Source organism: Protopterus annectens, chromosome 2.part1, assembly GCF_019279795.1.
Source record: "Protopterus annectens isolate FY-2018-M chromosome 2.part1, PAN1.0, whole genome shotgun sequence".
In the NCBI taxonomy this organism is placed as follows: Eukaryota; Metazoa; Chordata; order Ceratodontiformes; family Protopteridae; genus Protopterus; species Protopterus annectens.
The window spans coordinates 338,319,377-338,340,299 of record NC_056729.1 but is presented as its reverse complement, the minus strand read 5'-3'; the positions used below and the strand labels follow the sequence as shown (position 1 = coordinate 338,340,299).

Genomic DNA, 20,923 nt, shown 5'->3' with positions numbered 1-20,923 from the left:
GTGGAGTTCTTTCATCAGAAGAGAACTGCCTGTCCTGCACTGGAACAGCATTAGCCAACTGTTGATCCTGAAAAGCCTGCAGAAGAGCACACTGACAGCAGGAATGCTCTGAATGGCTTGGCGCCCAAACCCAATTCAGCATTCAGAAACAAGATGTCCAAAACATCAAAATACGCTACTTTTAAAATAAAAAAAACATTTGACCAGACTTGGTCACCTAAAGAACTCTTCTTTATTCATATATGATACGCTCTTTGGACATCTTTTTAACTGTTTCTGAATGCTAGAGTTTTATTTGGTTGGCTTTGAAACAAACCTAGAGGTAAAGACAGCCTGGTATTTTCATGCTGGGATTGGCTATTCTCCTCGCTTCTCTGATTGTATTTATGTATTTGTTTGTCCTTTGGTTTGAATTTTAGATGTGCATAGGGGTCCTGTATGCAAGGAGGATTTACCAGAACCACTAGTGATCTTTTTCCTTCTGTGTATGTTGGGGGACTTCATAAATGTTTTGTCCGCTTTGCCAGAGTAGGAAAATAAGACTTCTTTCTTTTCTGTTATGGATTCTGCCTCTGAAGTTGCTAGGCACTCTTATTAAATGCAGCTGATGCACCTTTGAAGGCAGCTACTACTGCTTCTGTGCTAGGAAAATTCTCCTGGATTAGGTTCTAAACTTTACCACACAGTGCTAAGTCCAAACATCTGGAATCCCCTCAGAACAAGGAACACCTTTTGTACCTGCTGAGGCAGATATTTTATAGGAGAGGGAAGATGGCAGATCTTTTATAGGAGAGAGGGAAGATATTATACAAAGTTTCAAACAAATCGTTACTTTCTGCTGTCCCAAAGTTTCAGAGGAACTGCCCTTCCAAGGCTGGCCCTTTTCTCAAAAAGATTAGAAACTTACCCAAAAGGGAGGAAAATTTCCCAGTAAACCAACAGAAATTTGAGTCTGAATCCACTTCCCTAACAAGTCAACCTCATTGTTACTACCCCCCCCCCCCTTTCGACCAAGCTCCTGTTCCTCTTTCCAGGAAGCTCTCTCTACTTTTATACATGGAAGTCCATAAAACAGCATGTGGGTCCTCTCCACAATTCCGAAATATCTTCGATTGATTCTAAAGTTCATTCAGGAATCCTTCTGGTTCCACAAAAACAGCTCCCACTTAATCTTCCCAGTACTTGAACTTGTTTCAGGAAACGGTTTGTTCCCCTCACCAACTGAGCATTATGGGTTCATAGATTAGTCCCAGGCTAGCTGCCCTTGTGGGCCATGATAATCCTAGTGAACTATCCCATGTAAAAAAATCAAACCCTGCCCCTTTGTGTCTGGCGTAATGGTCAAGGTGTTTACCTTACAATCTCCCACCCTGAATATTCCTTGCTTCCATGAGGGAGGGAAATTTGAGACCCATTTTGGATCAGGCTTTTCTAAACCTATATCTAAAGATTCCACATTTCATAATGCTGACCCCTTTCAGTCTTTCTTTCCAGTTGTCCTTCCTCAGGCTTTTCTTGTGACTTTGGATATAAAGGTTGCATACAGTGGGTATAAGAAGTGTACACACCCCTGTTAAAATGCCAGGTTTTTGTGATATAAAAAATGGGCCATGGGCTTTTGCTGTAGCAGGTAACTGAGTACATGTCAGGAAAATCCTGCCAGGACAGCTGAACTTTGAGTTTAATCAAAGTATCTTTAATTGACGGCAGGTGTGTACCCAAGAAGACTGAATGCTGTAATTAAATCAAAAGGTGCTTTAACAAATTATTAGTTTAATGGTGTGCAGACTTATGCAACCAGCTTATCGTACGTTTTTTTTTAATTTTTTTATATTTTCCCCCAACAGATATGTTTGTTTTTTAATTGAATTGTACAGGTTATAGGTCACATTTAAGGTGGGAAAAGTTTTGAAATTATTTATTGTGATCACAGTTTTCATATCACAAAAACTTGGCATTTTAACAGGGGTGTATACACTTTTTATATCCACTGTACCTGCATATTCCTAGTCACCGAGATGGCAAGAAATTCAAGATTTTGTGCATTACTGTTTTGCTTTCAATTTTTTGCTTTACCCTTTGGCCTTTCCACTGCCTCAGGGGTATTCATGAAGCGCATGGATCCTGTAATTGCCTTTTGCAGACTTCAGGGGATTAAGATTTCCCTTAACTGGGTAATCTGATTTAGGCTCGATCAAAGGACATTCTCCTGAAGCGCTTACAATTCAAAATACCTCTTACACTATCTAGGGATTGAACTTTTAAAAGTCTCTTCTGACCCTCTTGCAGGACCTGTTTCCTGGGATGCAGGCTCAGTACTTTGACAATGACAGCTGTCCTTCCTCCATAGGTCGGTACTAGGCTGTCGGCCCTAGGGCCTAAACAAGCCTAGCCATAACAATTCCCTGACATTTCTTCCCACAGTATTTACTTCCCCCCAGGTAAAGTTCAGTTGTGAATATAGTATCCTCGGTCACTTTTACCTTTGGATATGATCTCAGCAAGAGAGATTGTGAGGGTCCTGGGATTATATGTCATCAACAATTCTTGATAACCTTTGCTCCACACCACACGAGGACGATATTGGTATCTCAAGTCAGTTTGGATTCAGCATAGACATTGTCTGAACTTCCCACTTTCTTCCTTGCCTTTCGTCAAAAGAGAACTTTAATGGTAGATCAATTAGATGCATCCAACTCAATCCAGGTGTGCCCTTTCTGGTTCCTCCCCTTGTCAGGAGCTTTGCACAGATGCATCCAGTCTAGCATGGGGCGTATATTCTAAAACCATAAAGGTGTGTGGACAATATCAGACAGCAGGGATCACGTAAATATCAAGGAAATGAAGGCTCTCCTCTTAGTGCTACAATCCTTAGACCATCTTTGTATCCCAGGTCTTTGAATCTATACAGACAACACCATGTTCATGTGTATCTAAACAAGTGGAGGAGGGATCAAAAAGTCTTATCCCGTCTACAAATGCATCTTGATTGCTGGGACATTACTGTCCATTAAATCTCACTCTAAAGGTAGTGCATTTCTCATTGTAGAGGAACTTAGTGACAGTCTCCTTGAGCAGCTCTACAACAGGCACTCATGAATGGATGTTACAGAGAGGTCTTGCTGGACATTGTTCCTCAGTGGAGTGACCCCTCTGCCTCCACTTGTGTAGGCAACTCAGATTGTTCTGTTCCAAAGTACCACACCCAGAAGCATGGAAGATGGATGCCATGTCTTTCTCATGGAAGGTACAAATTCTTTTATGCCCCCCCCCAATTCCCATAATCCTCCTTAAAATAGACATACCAGCCCAGAATCTTTGTGGTGACCACTGCTCCCCCCCTTCTGTTTCCTTTGGCTAGGGGCAGTCATCATACATTATTCCTCAGGATGCATGTGCTCACTCAGCATAAGCTGTCCAGTTCCTCCACATTTTCAGACCCTAAGTTTATCCATTTGGATTATAGAATTTTTTATTCTACTCTGGTGCCTTTATTCAAATTACTTGTTGCATATATAATAGGAGGCTAGAAAAACTGCAAAAGAAAATCTTATTTCCAAATTAGACGGTGCAGTGGTGTAGCTCACTGTCTCCTCACAGCAATAAGTTCTCTGCACAGAAGGCACCCCAGCCGAGAACTGAACCAGAGTCTGCATGTCCTTGCATTCGTGTGGGTTTCCTCCCACTTTTTACAAAGACATGCGTGTCTGGAGCATTTCTCCCTGGGCCTCCTCGTTCCAAGTTGGACTTTTCCGGTAAACAAATGTTAAATAATAAATAAAATAAATGGAAAATATTTTCTCTTTTGGTGCTACAGGAAGAAGTAAGATCCTGTCAGTTGGGTATTCCGGATAATTTTCTATTGCATGTGTGAGCTGCTCAATTCTGGTCTAACATTTTCTTCTATCAAATTCCATTTGTCAGCTATCTCTGCCTGCCTGCTCTTAGATGAGACACTTTCTACATGTTTTAAGGGCAAACATTCTTGAAAGGCATCCTTTTATATTAGGCCTTCAAGAAGAAGCAGTTTGTGTTCCTTGAGATCTGAAATGTGTTTTTAGGAAAAATCGCCCTTGTTCCTTTTGGACCTGCTTCATCTTTGTCTCTTAAATTCTGTGCTTAGAAGGCTATTTTGTTTGTGAAGTTGACTTCAGCCAAGATGGTGTCAGTGCTGCATGCAGTCAGGGCTTCTCCACCCTTTCTCACTTTTCATAAAAACAGGGTAACCATCAGGATTAACCCTGCATTTCTCTCTAAGGTAGTCATTGAGCTCTCCTTGAACTAACCTTCTCACCTTTTTTCCATTTCTCTAAAACAAAGGGGAGAGACCCTCTCTCACTCTTAGGACATCCATAGAAACTCACATTTTATCTTGACAAAACCAAAAACATTAGAAAATCTGGTCAACGTTTTTGCTTCTTTTACAGCAAGGACTTGGATCGTCCTGTCTCTAAACAAACCATTTCTAATTGGGTTTCCATTGTTATGTTTTTCACTGAAAGCTGCTCCCAGGTCTAGCTAAAGTCCATTCCGTGAGAGCTCTTGCTTCTTTGGAGCTTTTTTTTAACGGTTTGGATTCTAAATCCATTGCAGAAGCAGTTGCTTGGTTTTCCATCCACACTTTATAAGGGTGATGTTTTTTTCCAGGACTAGGGATGGTTTTCGTAGATCCATTTTTCAAGGTATTCTAGATCCCAGCTCAGCCTTTCAGTCATCTTCCCTTTCCACTAGGGTGGCTTTGGGAATCTTCCCAACAGTCAGTAATACTGTAACAGGACCCAGTACAGTTGTGTAAGAACCTACAATGACGGTAGATGCCCGAATGATCACTGTTGCAGTATTACATTCCATCCTCCTTTGAGAGGGGTAAATATTTATTACAACTGAGGTGAACCTCTTACACAGTCTGGTTGTCATTAACCATACTGACATTTCACCTGCATGCTTTGTCAAACACAAAACTCATACTATTTTTGATGTACTAAAAATGACTTCCAAAGCCAGAGAGAGACGACCTAGACATGCCACTGTAGTTGCTTGTACCTCGGCCAAACCTCAGCAAATACACACATCCATTTTATTCCACCTCTGCTACAGTAGTCAACATAGTGGTTTGGCCAGGTCCTACAGGGCTATGAGTAGTCCAGTCATTGTGGTAATGTGATTGGTATAGACTCCGGAGTGCAGTGCACTGATGCACCACTCACAAGGGTGAGCAGACTCACAAGGGTGAGCAGACACAGTGTAAAGGTCAACTGTCTTAGTGGTCATATTCACTATATCACTAAGATACTCAAGTCTCTTCACCTCCGATATATGGTTATGATATGGTTATCGTTGGTGTGAATAACTTGTGATGTACCACCTTGGACAACATGAAGAGGGACATGTTGGAGCTCTGAGTATGTTTCTAAGGCTGACTGAAAACTAATATTGAGCAATATCGTACCATTATTGAGAATGATGCCATAATATAGTCATACAATGACTGACTGTAATAATTGGCTTATTTGTGTCATTCTGAGAGGGTCTAGTGTGCGTCAGTCTGGAGTAAGATGAAAGTCATTTCACCAGAGATGGCCTCCATCTCTCTTCAGGGCTTTTGATATTGTGTATCTTTTTAGTGGCTTTAGTCTTATTTCAGTTGACTCAAGCTACCAGCCTAGTACTTTCAAATTTGAACTTGGCACATTTCACTGTGATGTAATCAGCTCTAAGAGCATAAATAGGAAAATGCCTTCCATCAAGGCTATAATGACTGCAACTTGTTAATTGTTTACTTCCTCCACAGCACAAAACCCAGTGGCTTCTGTATATGTACCTAGTCAGTCTGTTTCTACTGTGGTAGTGGGAGCTGGAAATTCCTGAGGCTAGGTGAGAACATGGTGGCTCATTTGTTCAGGCCTGGGAATCCCAATTAGCTTATGTTTCATGGCAAAGTTTCGGTGATATGGAGCAGTCTTACATGCTAGTCCTGCTAGGCTGCCTATCTCCAGATGGAGCACCCCCCCCCACACACACACTACCTTGGAGTGGCTCTTTTTCAAGCTCCGATATATGCTGCCATCTGAGAGGAAGCATGCCTCTGTATTCTGAGGTCCCCTCAGCTTACTGTGTGACTTGCAGATGGTAGAATAGAAGGCCTGCAAGGTGAATCTCCATGCAGTGGAACACCTAGTGATTCTGCTAGGTGTCACCCATGTGCCAAACCACAGCTGCCTCCTCCCTTAATATGGGCTTACCTGGCAGTGGCCACTTGCTTCCATTCCCCCCCCCCCCAGCTCCTTTAGGCTTCAGAGCTGCTATTTGATCTCTGGTCATCTGCATCATAGTTGAGGCTTTCCCTCTGCAGCGTGGACCGGGCTGTGTTGATATTTGTGTTGTCACTGAAGTCTGATTCCAGCAAAATGACAGCACTCCCTTCTAAACCAGGTTTTACTGCATAGCACTCAGACTCGCAAGTCTAGATAGCAGTATTGATGATGTAGCGCTCTGTCCAAAAACTCTGTCACCTCCAGACTAATTGAGCAAAACAGTAACACTTATTTGTGCCCTGGTATCTGTAAACAAGACCTCACATTGTATTCTGGCCAGCTACAGAGCCCTGTCCATGACTTGTGCAAGTCAAGAAGCATATCTTGGTAAACTACTGTCCCCTCTGAATTGACCCAAACACCAACATTGTATGACACTTTATCCGCTGTTTAAACACCTACATCTCAACAAATAAATATGCACAACGCTGCTTTGACTTGAATGTTACAAAGTCCCTTGATAGTACCTCTGCTACAAGAAGCACCAGCTTAGTCGATTTTGGCCTCTTTAACACCGTCTGTGTCCGTTCCTTACTTACCATTGAACTGTCATTGGTCAGATCAGATCACCGTGCTGTAGTATGTTCAGAGATTACTGTAAAACTCCCACCATATGATCCCAGAACGTGTCCCTTTCTAACCCAACCATCTTTACAGACTTCAAGGCCAGTAATTTTTTGCTGCTTAGTTGAAATCATTGTCTCCCATCCCCAATGACTGTATAGCAAGTACTGCTGCCTATACCCAAAGTTTGGTGCTCCCATCTCACCTCTTGCATACTGGTTTGTTCATTTTACCAAAAATACAAATTTAGAAATAAATCTGTCTGGTGGAACTCGGCTCTAAAAAAAAAAAATTAGAGCAAAAGGCAAAAGCCTGTACTCCTAGCAAAAAGTAAATATTGGCATGTATTAAGCAACCTCACAATGATTAACAAAGAAGTGAGGAGTAAGTTCAAATCCTACAAATCTTATTATGATTTGAAAATTACTACATCAGAGAAGGATAACCATAAGGCATTTTTTATTTGCATAAGAACCATCAGACTTAATATCCAGTATTGCACAAAGCTTATTTGCAATGGCATTGTCCACTCAGGCCCTTAGACTTTGTGTGTGAAATTTGACATTAGTCACCATGCTGGGTATTTCCCAGTTGAAAGGATAAGGCTTTAAGGGGAACACTTTGCTATCTGTGCAGAGACTTTATTGGTTCAGTAGCAGTGACACTGGCATGGTATTCTGGACGTCTTGGTTTAGAGTCCCAAGTGAAAGCTATTCAACTCCATCTTTCCCCAAACTTCCAAGTACAAAGAATCCAGTCAGTACATTCTTCAGAAATAACCTCTGAACAGATTCTAAAGATGCTGTGCAGGACCAAAAGCACCAGGTTTGTCAGTCTAGACAACCCACCAGGCTGGCTTTTTGTCAGCATGAAGCACTCCTTATCGAATCTCCTTTTAACTTAGCTGCTGTCCCTTTGCTGGATATGTAGTAGAAGCCTGGAGCATAGCTAGAATAGTGCCTCTCAACAAGGAAGGCCATACCACAGACCCTGATAACTGTAGACCTCTGTCAGCCTTGCCAGTATCATTTGTAATGTAATAAAACATTGTTGTATACCTCATCAACAAGGACATAATGAACTTGTAATCCTTTGACCAAAACCAGTTTGGGTTTGTAAAAGGTGGATCATACCTGCTAGATGCAGATGGCATTCAAAGAGTCACAGAAACACTAAATGAGGGTAGCTGTGGGTACAGCTTATCTTAATTTAGATACAGCCTTTGACATTATGCCTTATTCTGGTGTCATTGACAAACTGGTTAACCTCTGTAAATCCCCACAAGAGACTCCCTCTTATTCGGTCTTGCTGGGACCGGACCTTGGGCTGGATAAAACGAATGGCTGGTTATTCAGAAAAAGCATCCAAAATAATAATTATAGGTTATAAGTTAGCTAGAATAAATTATTTGTGCTCATATTCATTAGAAAATGCATACTAAGTCTAAAACTCAAACGTCTCATTATTTAGCCCAGAGGAGATGGAAATGTTGTTGTTCTCTGTCTCTTATTTATTTACACTTGTTGACTGAGAGTGTAGGTCCAATTTCAGCGGAGGCCAGGGGAGAAAAGCTCCACAGTTAAAATAAACGGACAGTAGTTACATTGGATTACATAATGATTAACAATTTAAATAGCAATTACTTACAACATATTTACATATAGTACATCAGTAGACAACTAGAATCTTTATCTGTGAAGTACATAACAGACATTGACAAATGTTACAATAAGAAGTTCCTGCTGTATAACAAGTACTAGGCTTGTGAGGATCTGAGCTTGCTATAATCAAGGTAGTTAGTGGAGTGGAAAGAAAGGTAGTGGTTGGATGGGGTGGATGATATTAGAGTTGCAAGGGCATAGCCAGCATGTTTTTAGGTGCGCTTTTAGTAAAGTTTTGAAGTGGGTGCATAATGGTACGTTGGTAATTGTGGGTGGGAGGGAATTCCATAATTTGGCTATGGTGCAAGAGAATAGTGCTTCACCAGCAGAGTTATTGGCATTAGTGATCTGTGGATCTTAGTGGTGTGGTGGTGCGATAGGGTTGGAGTAGATTCTGGAGGGATGGGACATTTAGTGGATGGTTTACTAGTTTGTGGGCGAGTGAGAGTTAATACCATTGAAGGAGGTGAGGGACTTCAAGCCAGCCCAGTTCAGTAAATGAGAGAGAGTGGTGACTACGGTAGTATACCCCTGTGGCAAATTTGGCGATTTTGTTGTAGCAGGTCTCTAGATTGTTTAGATGTAATTGCCTTAGGTTGGTATATATTGGAGAGGCATAAAGTAGGGTGGAGAGAAGGTGGGAATTTGCTATTGAAATCTTTGCTGCTTTGGTGAGAAGTTGCTTATTTCTGTATAACGCTCCTAGTTTTTTGTGGACTTTTTTTATGGTCATGGATATGTGAATGTCAAATTTTAGTTTGTCTGTTTCCACTACTAGCAATTTGGTGTGTTCAGTTGGGTATATAGTGTTGTCTTTTGCTGTAATGTAAAGTGAGAGTTGTTTTGAGTATGTTTGGTGGGTTGGAAGATAAGTAGTTTAGTTTTGTTTGGGTTGAGTATTAATTGGGCATCGGATAGCCAAGTGTCAACAGAGGAAAAGGCTTCCTGTGTGACTTTTTGCAGTTTGGGTAGGGACTGGGCTGAGCAAATGATGGTTGAGTCATCTGCGTATTGTATGTGTGCCATGTTTGGTGGCAGAGGCTAGGTTATTGGTGAAAACAGAGGGGAGTAGTTTTTAAAAAGTTTTGCTAGGACAATCGCAAAAATTTGATGACTGGTTAAAGAGGAGGTCAATTGGAGAGGCTGGATAAGAGGGAGTCTGCTATATGTAACATTTTGAATTGCCATCTGGTTACCAATAGAGGCCACTGATTAGAGTTGGTTGCACACTATCAAGAGACTTGCCAGCAGTGGTGTAAGCAAAGATGCTGTTCTGAGACAACTTCTATTTGGCATGTACTTTGATGTCAAAACTTACATTTACATGCTTTTGACAACAAAATCAACCAAGTAGAATGGAGACCACAAGATAGCAAATAAAACGGCTTTATTGTCACTTTTGACTCAAAGAAGACATCATGCTTTTGGCTGACCAAGTTCAATGATAATTGTAAAGTTGGAGCCATCACTTACTCCTCTGATGACACTTTATCCTCCAAGAGGGCCTAACTCAGACAAATTAATAGTGTCAGGATCATAATCTAAAGATGAATGCCAAAAACTGTAGCACTGTATACTTTGGGAAACGGAGCTGTCGTACACCTGTCACATAATTGGCACCTTCCTTAAAGTAGACACTCTCATTACAGACCTAGGCACTTTCATGGGTAACAAACTCTTCTTTGACCACTATTTGCACATTGCCATTAGTAATGCATTTTACCTTGCTCAGCTAATTACTAATGGTATCTTCTCTCTGACAAAAGGTCATTGTTTCTGTCTACATCTCCCTCATTAGGCCTGCACTGTAATGCAGTGCACCTTTAGGCATGTACCTGTCTAAGCACCTAACCTAAACAAAACTGAGTCATTATGCACCAAAAAATCTCTGCTTTGAACTCCCTAATTTACCTAGAGCATCTGACAGCCTCCTTTTGGTTTTCTGTCTCCTACAGGCTCATATGGGGTGGTACACAAAGCTGTAAATTACCCAGTCCAGCTTGATCTGCTGTAGTAACAAAAAATCAAGGGACCTAAATTTAAGTCAGTAATAAAGTAACACTTGTGACAGATTTCTCTGAATGAACACCATATTTCTGGAACAGACTCCCCTTCAGTGTCTGCAAAACTTAAACAAACTAATGGATGGGAAGATTTAGATTTACCCCAGGCCAAACTGTTTTATCCCCTTGCGGACAAACAGCAAATAGTTTGGATGTACCAGTGGGAGTGCACTGTTGAAGCTTCAAATGGCTTAACTGGTATTGCCAATAGCAACCTATGAACCCAGTCACACGTGTCGTGATTAAGCATGGAAATAGCCTTTCTGTCTTGGAATTGAGATTAAGGAGGTCCACTTTGTCCTTCTAAGCCCTTGTTTCAGAGATTGAGAGGGTTAAAGGTTTCTTTATCCCTGCACAACTGTACTACAGATGAGCCCTTCTTTAGAGAGGATTTTGGCTGGTTAGGTCTTCCTTGAGATGGACTGTGGCTCCCTTACGTTCCCCATGGCAATGCCTCAAAAAGTAGGGGCCTTCTGCCATCCCACCCTTAAATACATAACACCTCTTCTAAGTGGTTATAGTTTTGCAGCCTGGAAGCATCCAGATTTTCACCCAGGAAGACAGAGGTTCTCCATAAACCACTAGATTAGAGGAGTAAAATCCTTTCTAAATATCCTGGTGCAGACTTTTTCATGATCTCTTCAATTTATAAGGTACAGTATTTTGTCATGCTGAGGCTTAGCTCCGTCAGCTTGTCTGATTTGTAGACCAGGAACTTGAGCAGCTGGTCTGTAATTCCTGATTGTGGTGTCATGGAGTATAGTCACTCTTATCTGTAATTTCTGCAATGGGCTTCCATATCATGTGGTATAATTTTGATTGTGCTGATGCTATATAGCTAAGGCAGTAGGCTTGGATATATATTAGGGTGACATGGTTAAGACCATCCTGCTTTAAGGTTTTAATGAAGCACACTATTAAAATGCCTTCTACGGAAGAATATCTTCAGAACTGGAAGCATCCATTAACTGCATTTGAGGCATTTAAGGTGCCTTTTTTTTTTGTTTCTTCCCCATCTTTCTGTTTGGCACAGTTTTTCAGGAAGTCTAAGCAGTCTCATAGTATGAGGAGGGGCCCTCAACCATCTGATACTTCTGCTTCCACAGCTATCCTATTCCAGTTGATCAAGAAGGCGATCCTGTTGGCCTAACAGTCACCATCCTGAGTGCTCCCCAGAATGGTCTTTGGGGGGTATTCGGGTTCTTCATGATCTGGAAAGCAAAATCCAAAGGCCAGTGGATTCTTAATATGGTCATAGTAAGCCCCATATTGGATCTTGTGTGGAAGTGATTGTTGTCTTTATATACATCAGTGTCTGGTGTTCACATGGGGGAGGGGCACCTTTGGTTTGCTCCGAGTTGCCATTACTTCCTCTGTGAATTGCTGCTTGCTTGCACTACCCTTTGTACTTGAGTAAATAAAAGAAAGTAATGTTTTCCTTTGCTTGGATAACTGGATCCTGCCAATCTTAATCGAGGGAGTTTGTAGTAGTGTCTTAGACTTAAGGGCTTCCATGGTTCTACATTTTAGACCCTTGGCCCATGCATTGGGACTTTATTGTGACTGAGTTTAAGTTTTACTACTTCCCTCACAGGTCACAAAGGTTATATCCTGGCCTTGGTGAGAATGTATCAGTGTGCTCTGGATTTTACCCACTTTTTTTGAGCTTGGTAGACATGGTCTTCACAAACCTGTTCACATCTGAGAATGTAGTTATTGCAGTGGATGGTGAGGTGTCATTGATTACAGTGTTGCTATTATGGCAGAGGTCACATTTTGGTACTCATCATTGTTTCTGTTTTAGAATGATGAACCATCTCAGTCAATGTCATTGGGGATTTTTTCTTTCTGCAGCGGAATCTGGTGCAGATCAGAACATGATGCTTTGTTTGTAGGGAAGTCCATCTCATTTCCTCCATTGTCCAGTCAAACTGGAAATGTACAGGAGAGAGGGTTCCACCTAAACCAGCTGGTGCTGTGGGCAGTGTTTTTAACCTTTAAGGCTCAGGAAAGGAAGGAGGTGTCAGAGCCCTTCCAGCTCATTTTGAATGGACTGTCTGTAATGGGGTACATAAGATAGCACACACCTTGTAACTTAGAGGTGCATATATCCTGACATGTTGCATTTTTTTAACCATCTTTTAGTTCTTGCTTGGTCAGTGGATGAGTAGTAAAGGAGTAGTTTTTGCTAAGTATGCTTTCCTAGGCTGGTGTGCGAGGCCATGGCACATGCTAGGAGGTGTACATGTCCTTATGTGTGGTGATATGAATGAGGAAAAAAAGTAGGTAGCAGAAAAAAGCACAAGAGGAAATGCAGCTTGCAGATACGCTGATATGGCAAAGTACCTCTCTGTTATGTGCAAGTGAAAATGTACTTTGTGCTGTGAGTGTAAAACTATCTTTTCCACATTAGCAATGTTCCTGGTTATCTAGAAAAAACAATTGAGATTTGTAAGGTAAATAGCACAGAGAAGCTAAAACTGTTCTTTTATCTTGTCAATGGGAACTTAAATAGCTGTTGGATAAGTTACTGACAGCATCCAGGGTAAAATTTTGTTTGATGCTCACCAGGTAGACTCTAAAGGCTGTTAGTTCGATAGTTTGCTGTGGTTATGCCGGAGGGGAAGGATACTTGAATTGTGAACAAGTCGGTACTTAACTAGTGATTATTCTGCCTGTTCTGCAGGAGGCACTGGGGAGCTGAACCTGTTTCCTGATGATCCAGAATATGCAGAAATCGTACAGAAAGCGGAGCATGCTATTGAAAGTGGAGTTTTTCCAGAGAGGATATCCCAAGGTTCTAGTGGAAGCTACTTTGTTAAAGATTCAAAGGGGGTGAGTGTTTTTAATATTCAAAATGAAAAGCTGTTTTAGATGTATTGTATTAGTATGTGTCAGTTTCATATTTGTGTATGAGGACAACATTTTAATAGTTGTAACCTTTGGCTGTGGACAGCATTTCATTAAGAGCATTTTTTATTTGTGGTGGTTAAACAGCTGGTCAGATGTCTCTTTCATCATTCTCAGTTTTGTGAAATGGATATGCATCTTGCACTTTAGACTAGACTTGTGGCACCCAGGCTCAGCCTTCTCCCCTTCCCGTAATGCATGTACACCCTAGCAATTTTTCACTGTTGGAGATCATTGTGGTCATCAATGTTCTGCATGTGGTTTAGCTTTTTGTGAAAAAAGGTAAGTGGATTGTTTTGGGTCTACTTTAAGCTCTCGAAAGCAGTAAAACACGAATCTGAATCACGCGACACGGAAAGAGTGAACCGCGAATACGTCACGAATGAAACCGCGAAAGGGGAAATATCGAAATCGCATAGTTGGCCTGTCTGCGGTATAGCTCAGTAAGGTAAGTGTGCGATAGTTACGGACCTCAGGGTTAGGGAGGGGTTAAGGATAGTGCATAGACGGTTGTGTGTGTAGGGTTAGCATTAGGATTTTGGTGCTTTAATTTAGGTTTAGAAGTAGGGATTTGGTTAGTGTATGTATGTGTTTTTTTATTGTGTTTGGGTAGGTAGTGTGTTGCGGGTGCTGGGTTGGCCAACTATGACTGTTTGAGGTTTACATTTTCGCGCTTTAGTAAGTTCGTATCTGTGGTTCGCTCTGTCGCGCGATTCGGATTCGGGTTATTCGTGTTTCGAGGGTATAAAGTAGACCTGATTGTTTTTTCCTTTTGTCAGGTTTACTACTTTGTTCTTTCATGTGATCTGATGTTATCCTAGTCACCATTAGTCATGTATGGGTCTAGGATCCGACATTGGATCCGAGCCGGTACACTTAGACAACAGCTTAAGCTCCTCCACTCCCATAATGCACCACTGCCCACTGACCCCCCCCCCAGATCTCATTTGCCATGTGTACCTGTGACGTGCAGATTGCTCATCTCCTTGGGTTATTCAGTTTTCTTGTAAGTAGGCTGTTTTTTTTTTTTGGGGGGGTGGGGGTCCTTCTTATTATCTTAAAGTTCTGCCTTGGCCTTTGATAGTTTCTCAACCCCTTTTCCCTCCCGTTAGTTCATTTGGTTTTTGGTGCCCTTTTTCCTGGGATAGTTAGCATAATACTGATTCATTTCTGGGAGTGTTTGTTTTTACGTTTTGTGGTATTCTTTGTGTTATCTCTAATCTTTTCAGTTCTGTTAGTGTGATTTTGGGATAGGACGGACTTTAGTGTTTTTGACTTTTGACCTGTCTGTTGGTTGGACTCTCTGTTGGGTTTTCCCTGGTCTTGATAGTCTTTTTCTCCACATCGAAAAAACCTTGCCTCAGTCACCTGGTGGTTGATTACAGTCTTTGCGCCTCAGTAAACCCCAGAGCCTTGGTCGACTGCAGAAATAAGTTGCTGTTAAAAGGCTTGGTTCAGGGGGGGTCCCTTGGTCAAGGTTGCTTCAACCAAATCAGGCCCCTCTGGCTATAAAAATAAAAGCTTCCTAACGGGAGGCTCCTTATAAAAAAAAAAAAAAAAAAGCTAGGCAGTCGGATCCCAGATCCCCAGGTTCGACTCCAGCCTTAGCGGTGTTGGAGCTGAGGGTTTCGGATCCGAGAATTTCTAGAGAATTGACACCCAAATCCATAGCCTCTGGTTCTAGGTCTTTGGATCCGATCATTCTGCTATCTACTTATGGATCCAAAGCTTCCGGATTGAATCCTTTGGATCTGAGCCAGACCAAACTTGTCACAGATCTTTCGTTTCTGAAGGATTTGAGAGCTCCTTCCTCGGATTGTCATGTTTCTTTGGACCTGATACGGTCAGATCTGAGGCCGATGCGGGATCCTGTTGTGGAGGATCTTCCTTCAGATCCTTCGGGAGAGGATTGTATGTTTACCTCACCATGCAGGGCCCAGTCTCCAGATCATCGGAGAAGATCCTCGGGGTCCCGACATGGGTCTCCAGCTAGGTCCTCCATTTCCTCCCGATCCTTCAGTAACATCCTGCCTTCTGACATGGACAAAATGATGCAGTCCTTTTTGAAGGCTCAAATTCAGTTTGGGCTTTTGGTTTCCCCAGCCCAAAGGCTTAGGGAGCTTTCTCCCTCTCCCCGCCTATCTTCTCCTCATCCAGCCTCACAGAGATTGGACTTAAGGGGAGCCGGTGTTCTGTGTAGAGGTAGTGGTGGTTTCTGGGACTCCTTTGTCCCCACCCCATCAGAGTCTACGGCCAGTTCTGTTCCCCTTCCCCCGGGACAGGCTGGGCCACCGAGTCTGTGGGGGTGAGATCGGGTCCGGGCTTGTCAGACCACACTCTGTTCCTCGGTGCTTTGGATCTAGATAGCCCCGGACCGGCCTGCTTTGGAGGGTTGGGGGTTCTGGCAGGGTTGTGGTGGTATCAGTGGGGGAGGGGGCTTTGTCCAGTCCCTCCACTTTCTGAGTGGTGGAAAGATCTCTCTGCTACCAGAGTAGCCTCCCCTGCTCGCTGAGGTCCACCCCAGCCCCAGAATTTGGGCAGATTTTTCTCATCTTGCTCCTGATCAGTCTGTCCGAGCTAGTCTCCAGGGTGGGGTTTACCCCCATAGGGGTCTTCAATCTTCTGAGTCTTCATTGAGCCCCCTGCAGTGGAGGTTCCTCAGAAGAGGACCTGTAAGAGGAGACATCTTGACTCCCCAGTGGAGTCAGTCTTGGAGCACACTGATAGCAATGAGGGGGATGGGTCCCCAAGGTCACCGCCGATGATGTCTCCTTTGGGGACATATTGGAGATTCTGAAGGCCAAGGGCAGTTGGTTTGCCCAGCCCTCCATCCTCTGAGGAAGCAGTGTTTCTGGAGGCTTTTGGTACGGGCCCATCTACCTCTTGAGTGTCCCCTCCTGCTGTCCCCTTGATCAACCTTATAGCCAGCAGGGCTTGGAAGGAACCTGATACAGTGCCACTACATAAGAGAGCAGACAGGTTTTTTGAGCCCTCCATCGGACAAGGCCTTCTGGTCCTAGGCAGTCCCAGTTGATTTGGTTGTGGTGGCTGCCACCACCAAAAAAGAGTTGGCGGAACAGAGTTCATCTGTCCACCCTCCCAGTCGTGAATCGAGAGCATTGGACAGATTCGGAAAGTGGACATTCGTTTCAGCTTCCTTTACCCTGTGAGTGTTAAACTACCTGATGCATTTCACTCATCTTCAGAGGGACTTGATAAAGGAGCTTACCACTTCCCTCTGAGTCCATGCTTGCAGAGGATTTTAAGACCATTTCTCCCAAGCTGGCGACTATGTCCATCATTAATTCATCCATAAGGTTAATATCCAGTGCTGCTCGAAGGTTCCTCACAAGCGGCAGACATAGGCATTGTCATTAGGCATCATGCCTGGCTTCAGTTATGTGGGTTTGCAGAAACCTTTAAGGCATCATTCACCAATGCCCCCTTCAGTGTTTCAACCCTCTTTGGACCAAGCGTCAAGGAAACTTTGACCAAGCGTCAAGGAAACTTTGACCCGCAGTAAGCAAGAAGGGAAGACACGGTCGGCCATAGGGAACAAATTCTCTACTCTTCAGAGGTCCTTTTCCAAGACCCAACAAGGGAGCAAGATGATGTGGTCAGTCGCAGTCTTCCTTCCAGGAAGTTGGAGGATTCCTCTTAAAGGGGAAGGGGGAGATGTTTCAATGGTCAGTGCTGCTGTAGGTGCAGATGAGGCCCACAAAACTAGGGTTCCAGGGAGCCCTTCTCTGAGAAGTCCTTCCAGCGCCCCTGAGGCATTGCCTGACTGTCTGTCTTTCCCTGGAGGCAGTCGGGGGTCGGTTAACCTTGCACCCTTTAGCCTGGACAAACATCACAACAGATCAATATGTGCTAAGAATTATATCTAGAAGTTGTTGCATTCACTTTTTCGACCACCCACCAAGAAAAAAGACTCTCCCAGATGTGCCACCCGGTCAGAGAGAGTTAGCCCGTCTAGAGGTGACCAGCCTCATCCAAAAAAGAGCTGTCCAAAAGGTCCCCAAAGTGCAAAGAGCATCTGGAACCTACTCCAGCTTCTTTTTGATACCCAAGAAAACGAGGGACATGCGTCTGATTCTGGACCTCAGTCAGTTGAATCTCTCAGTGAAGAAGTTGAAGTTCAGATGGCCACTGTACAGTCGATTGTGCCCCTCCTGCACAAAAATGATTGGATGTGCTCTGTGAATATCCAGGATGCGTACCATCATATCAAAATAGACAGGCGGTCCAGGAAATTTCGCCGCTTTCACTTTGGAGCCGATCACTCCCAGCTCCAAGCCCTGCCCTTTGGACTCTCCACAGCACCCCAGGTGTTCAAGTGTATGGCAGTGGTAGCAGCTCATCTCAGGCTGCAGGGATTCCAGGTGTTTCCCCATCTCGATGATTGGCTCCTCACAGCTCGCAGACAGCATCAACTGGTGGAGACCAACTCTTTCTTTATCTCTTAGATAAGCTGGGAATAACGGTGAATCTTGCCAAGTCTTCCTTGACCCCTTCTCAACAGCTGGAATTCATAGGCACTCAGTTGGACACCACCTCTGAAATTGCAGTTCTCCCCCTCGGGCATGTCCTTCTCATTTGGGCTCATGTACAATTTCTTCTGGAGCAAACTCGTCATCCAGCATCATTTATTGTAAGGGCTGTAAGTTCTAAGGCAGCTGCTATTTATGGGGTTCCACTGGCAAGGTACTGCATGAGAGTTGTACAGTGGACCCTGGCAGTTCAGTGGTAACCTCTTTCTCATACTCTCGATCCCTATATGGCTTACTCCAATATGTCGGAGGCGTCTGTCGTGGTGGATGGACTCTCCAGACCTACTGGCAGGCAGGTCTTTTTCTCCCCCACTTCCTTAGACCACAGTGACCACGGACGCTTCCCTCCTAGGGTGGGGGGCACTTTCAAAGGTAGACTGTCCAATGCATGTCATTCCAGATGTTCTTCATGTTTCACTGTTGCACTCATTACATTTGGGTACTCCTGCTGGCAGGTTGCCCTCAGTCGGCCTGAATTTCAAAGTCTTGGGTCCTGCGTCGGCTGTCGTCGCCCCTTCCCTGATGTCTGGTCGTCAGGGGTATAAGAAGCAGCCAACGCCATTTTCTTTAGTCTTCCTTGCCACGCGGTGCCTGAAGCAGATGTTCATCGTGTTTCACTGTTGCAGTCATGACTGTAGGGTTCTCCCCTGCCGGCAGGCAGTCCTCGGTCGGCCAGAATCCCAAAGTCTGGGTCCGGCATCGGCTGTTCAACCATGCTCCCTGACGTCAGAGCGCCAGGAGTACAAAGCTGACAGCCGACGCCATGTTCTCCAGTCTTTCTTGCCGTGCGGTGATAGCAGTTTGCAAGTGCCAGTCGGCTGACTCCGGAGTATCTTTTCTGAACAAACTTCAGTCCAAAGACTTTCTTCTACTCAAAGCTAAGTACCCCGTTGGGGAAACTTTTTTCTTGCTCCAGTCCGATGTCAGAAAAAGTTAATAATTGTATTTCATGTGGGAAGCAAATACCTCATAAGGATTTTCATTCTTACTGTATTCCTTGCTTAGGCCCTGACCACGACGTAGCTAGTTGTCGGTTTTTTGCTAGATTCAATCAACGTACAATTAAACGAAGGTACGATTTTTCATTTCATTACTTCGGTAGGCGTTTTAATTACAACATGTTGTCTGATACGGTTCCGGCTACTGGAGTTCACAAACGACGCAAGGACAAAGACAGGCCTCCGAGGTCCAAATCTGACTATATCGCACAAGCAGAGCCAGCTTCAGGTTCAGCCATAGTCAGTGAGGTGCTTTTGCAGCCCCTGTCGTCGGCCATTTCGGAACCGATGGCCGAAACGGACTCCCACGAGGAGCCAACTAGGCCTTTGAATATTTCTATTGCAGGACCTTCGGACAATGCTCCTTCGGATGGGTCCGGAGCCGCTGTGCAGGTACCGGCTTCCGAAGGGGTTTTCAGGCCTACTCCGCTTCTAATAAAGGCAAAGACAAAGGCAAAGACTCCTTCCAAATCAAAGACTGCAACACAGGCCTCTTCTGATCCGGCTCCCAATTCACAGAAACAGTTACTTAAGATGGCGGAGGATTTACTTACTATGATTAGGGGTTCACATCCCCCTCCAGATAAAAGGCCAAGGCAGGAAGTTTATTATGACTCCTCTGATCAGGCTTCTGTTTTTTCAGTTTCTTCTTCTGACAGGAATATTCTTTCCCTCCTTATGAGGATTCTGATGCTGAGGAATCCATTCCTTCAGCTTCTCCCCCTGAGGATTTCTCTTCTGGGGAAACTTTGCATGAAATGAGTGAACATTTCCACTGGGAAGGACAGGAGTATTCGGAATCTAAGAAAAGACGAAGGGATTTTCTTCCCCAACATAGACCCCTGGCTATTCCTCCTATTTTGGATATTGTGGATGATGCTTTTTCGGAGGCTAACTTAACCCCTGACTCTCTTCCTCCTGCTCCTGTTAAGCCTGACAGATATTACAGGGTTCCTGATTCCCACCAGTTTTTATACAAGAACCCTACTGCTGACCCTGAAACCATTTCTCAGGGTCCTAAGGGAGTTAAGGCCACTTCTGCTAAAAACCCCATTCCCACTGAGAAGGATTCTAGATCTTTAGAAAGATGGGGCAAAAAAGTGTACACTTCTGCTACTTTATCTATTAGGGCTTTAAACTGTCAGTTTCATATGCTAAAATACCAGCAATTTCTCGTCCGTTTTAAAACAAAAGCTTACTTCCATTTCCGTCTGTGCAGATGATAAGGAATTACATGACTTAATGCATGCCACTGAACAAGTTGGGAAGCATGGTTTACACTGCGGATTTGATGCCTTGGAGGCTTCTTGTAGGGCTGCTGCCTCTGGCACAGTAATTAGAAGGCATGCATGGTTAAAGGAACAAAATTTGTCAGAACAAGTGAAAGCTAAATTATTGGATGCTCCTGTTCAGCATAATGTTTTGTTTGGATCTAAAGCTGAAGAGGTGATTAAAAAGATGGAGGACAAGGCGAAATCCATGCAAACAGTTAAAGATTTCTTACAAGTGCAGCCACCCAGATTTAGCAGGAATTGGCCTACAAAAAACTGGTCCTTTCCCAATTCAGACAGGCCTCAGAGGGGTAGATACAGACGCTCCCGAGGAAGGCCTCAAACACAAGCCTCTTATAGACCAAGATAGTGGACTGCTTCCACCCCTAGGGGAGAAGAGGGCAGGTCGCAAACTCGTAGGAAACTCAATGACTCCCCCTGTTGGGCTGCAGGAACTTCTTGCCTGGAAGCCCCTCTCGGAGGAAAACTTTCTCTTTTTCACCGAAGTTGGACTCCTATAACCCAAGACATGTGGGTTCTGGATGTGGTTTCAAGAGGTTACAAATTCCATTTTCATACCCTACCAAGGCCA

At 43.7% G+C, this 20,923-nt stretch overlaps 1 protein-coding gene across 2 annotated transcripts in view; it reads left to right on the top strand.

Moving 5' to 3' along the window:
- Window positions 1–20,923, top strand: part of PI4K2B (phosphatidylinositol 4-kinase type 2 beta) — a gene marked incomplete in the record, with an annotated part of 1,132,580 nt that overhangs the window by 162,838 nt on the left and 948,819 nt on the right. For both annotated transcript variants that reach the window (XM_044062169.1, XM_044062167.1), the window contains 1 exon segment: window positions 13,289–13,437. In XM_044062169.1, the coding sequence (XP_043918104.1) occupies window positions 13,289–13,437 (149 nt within the window).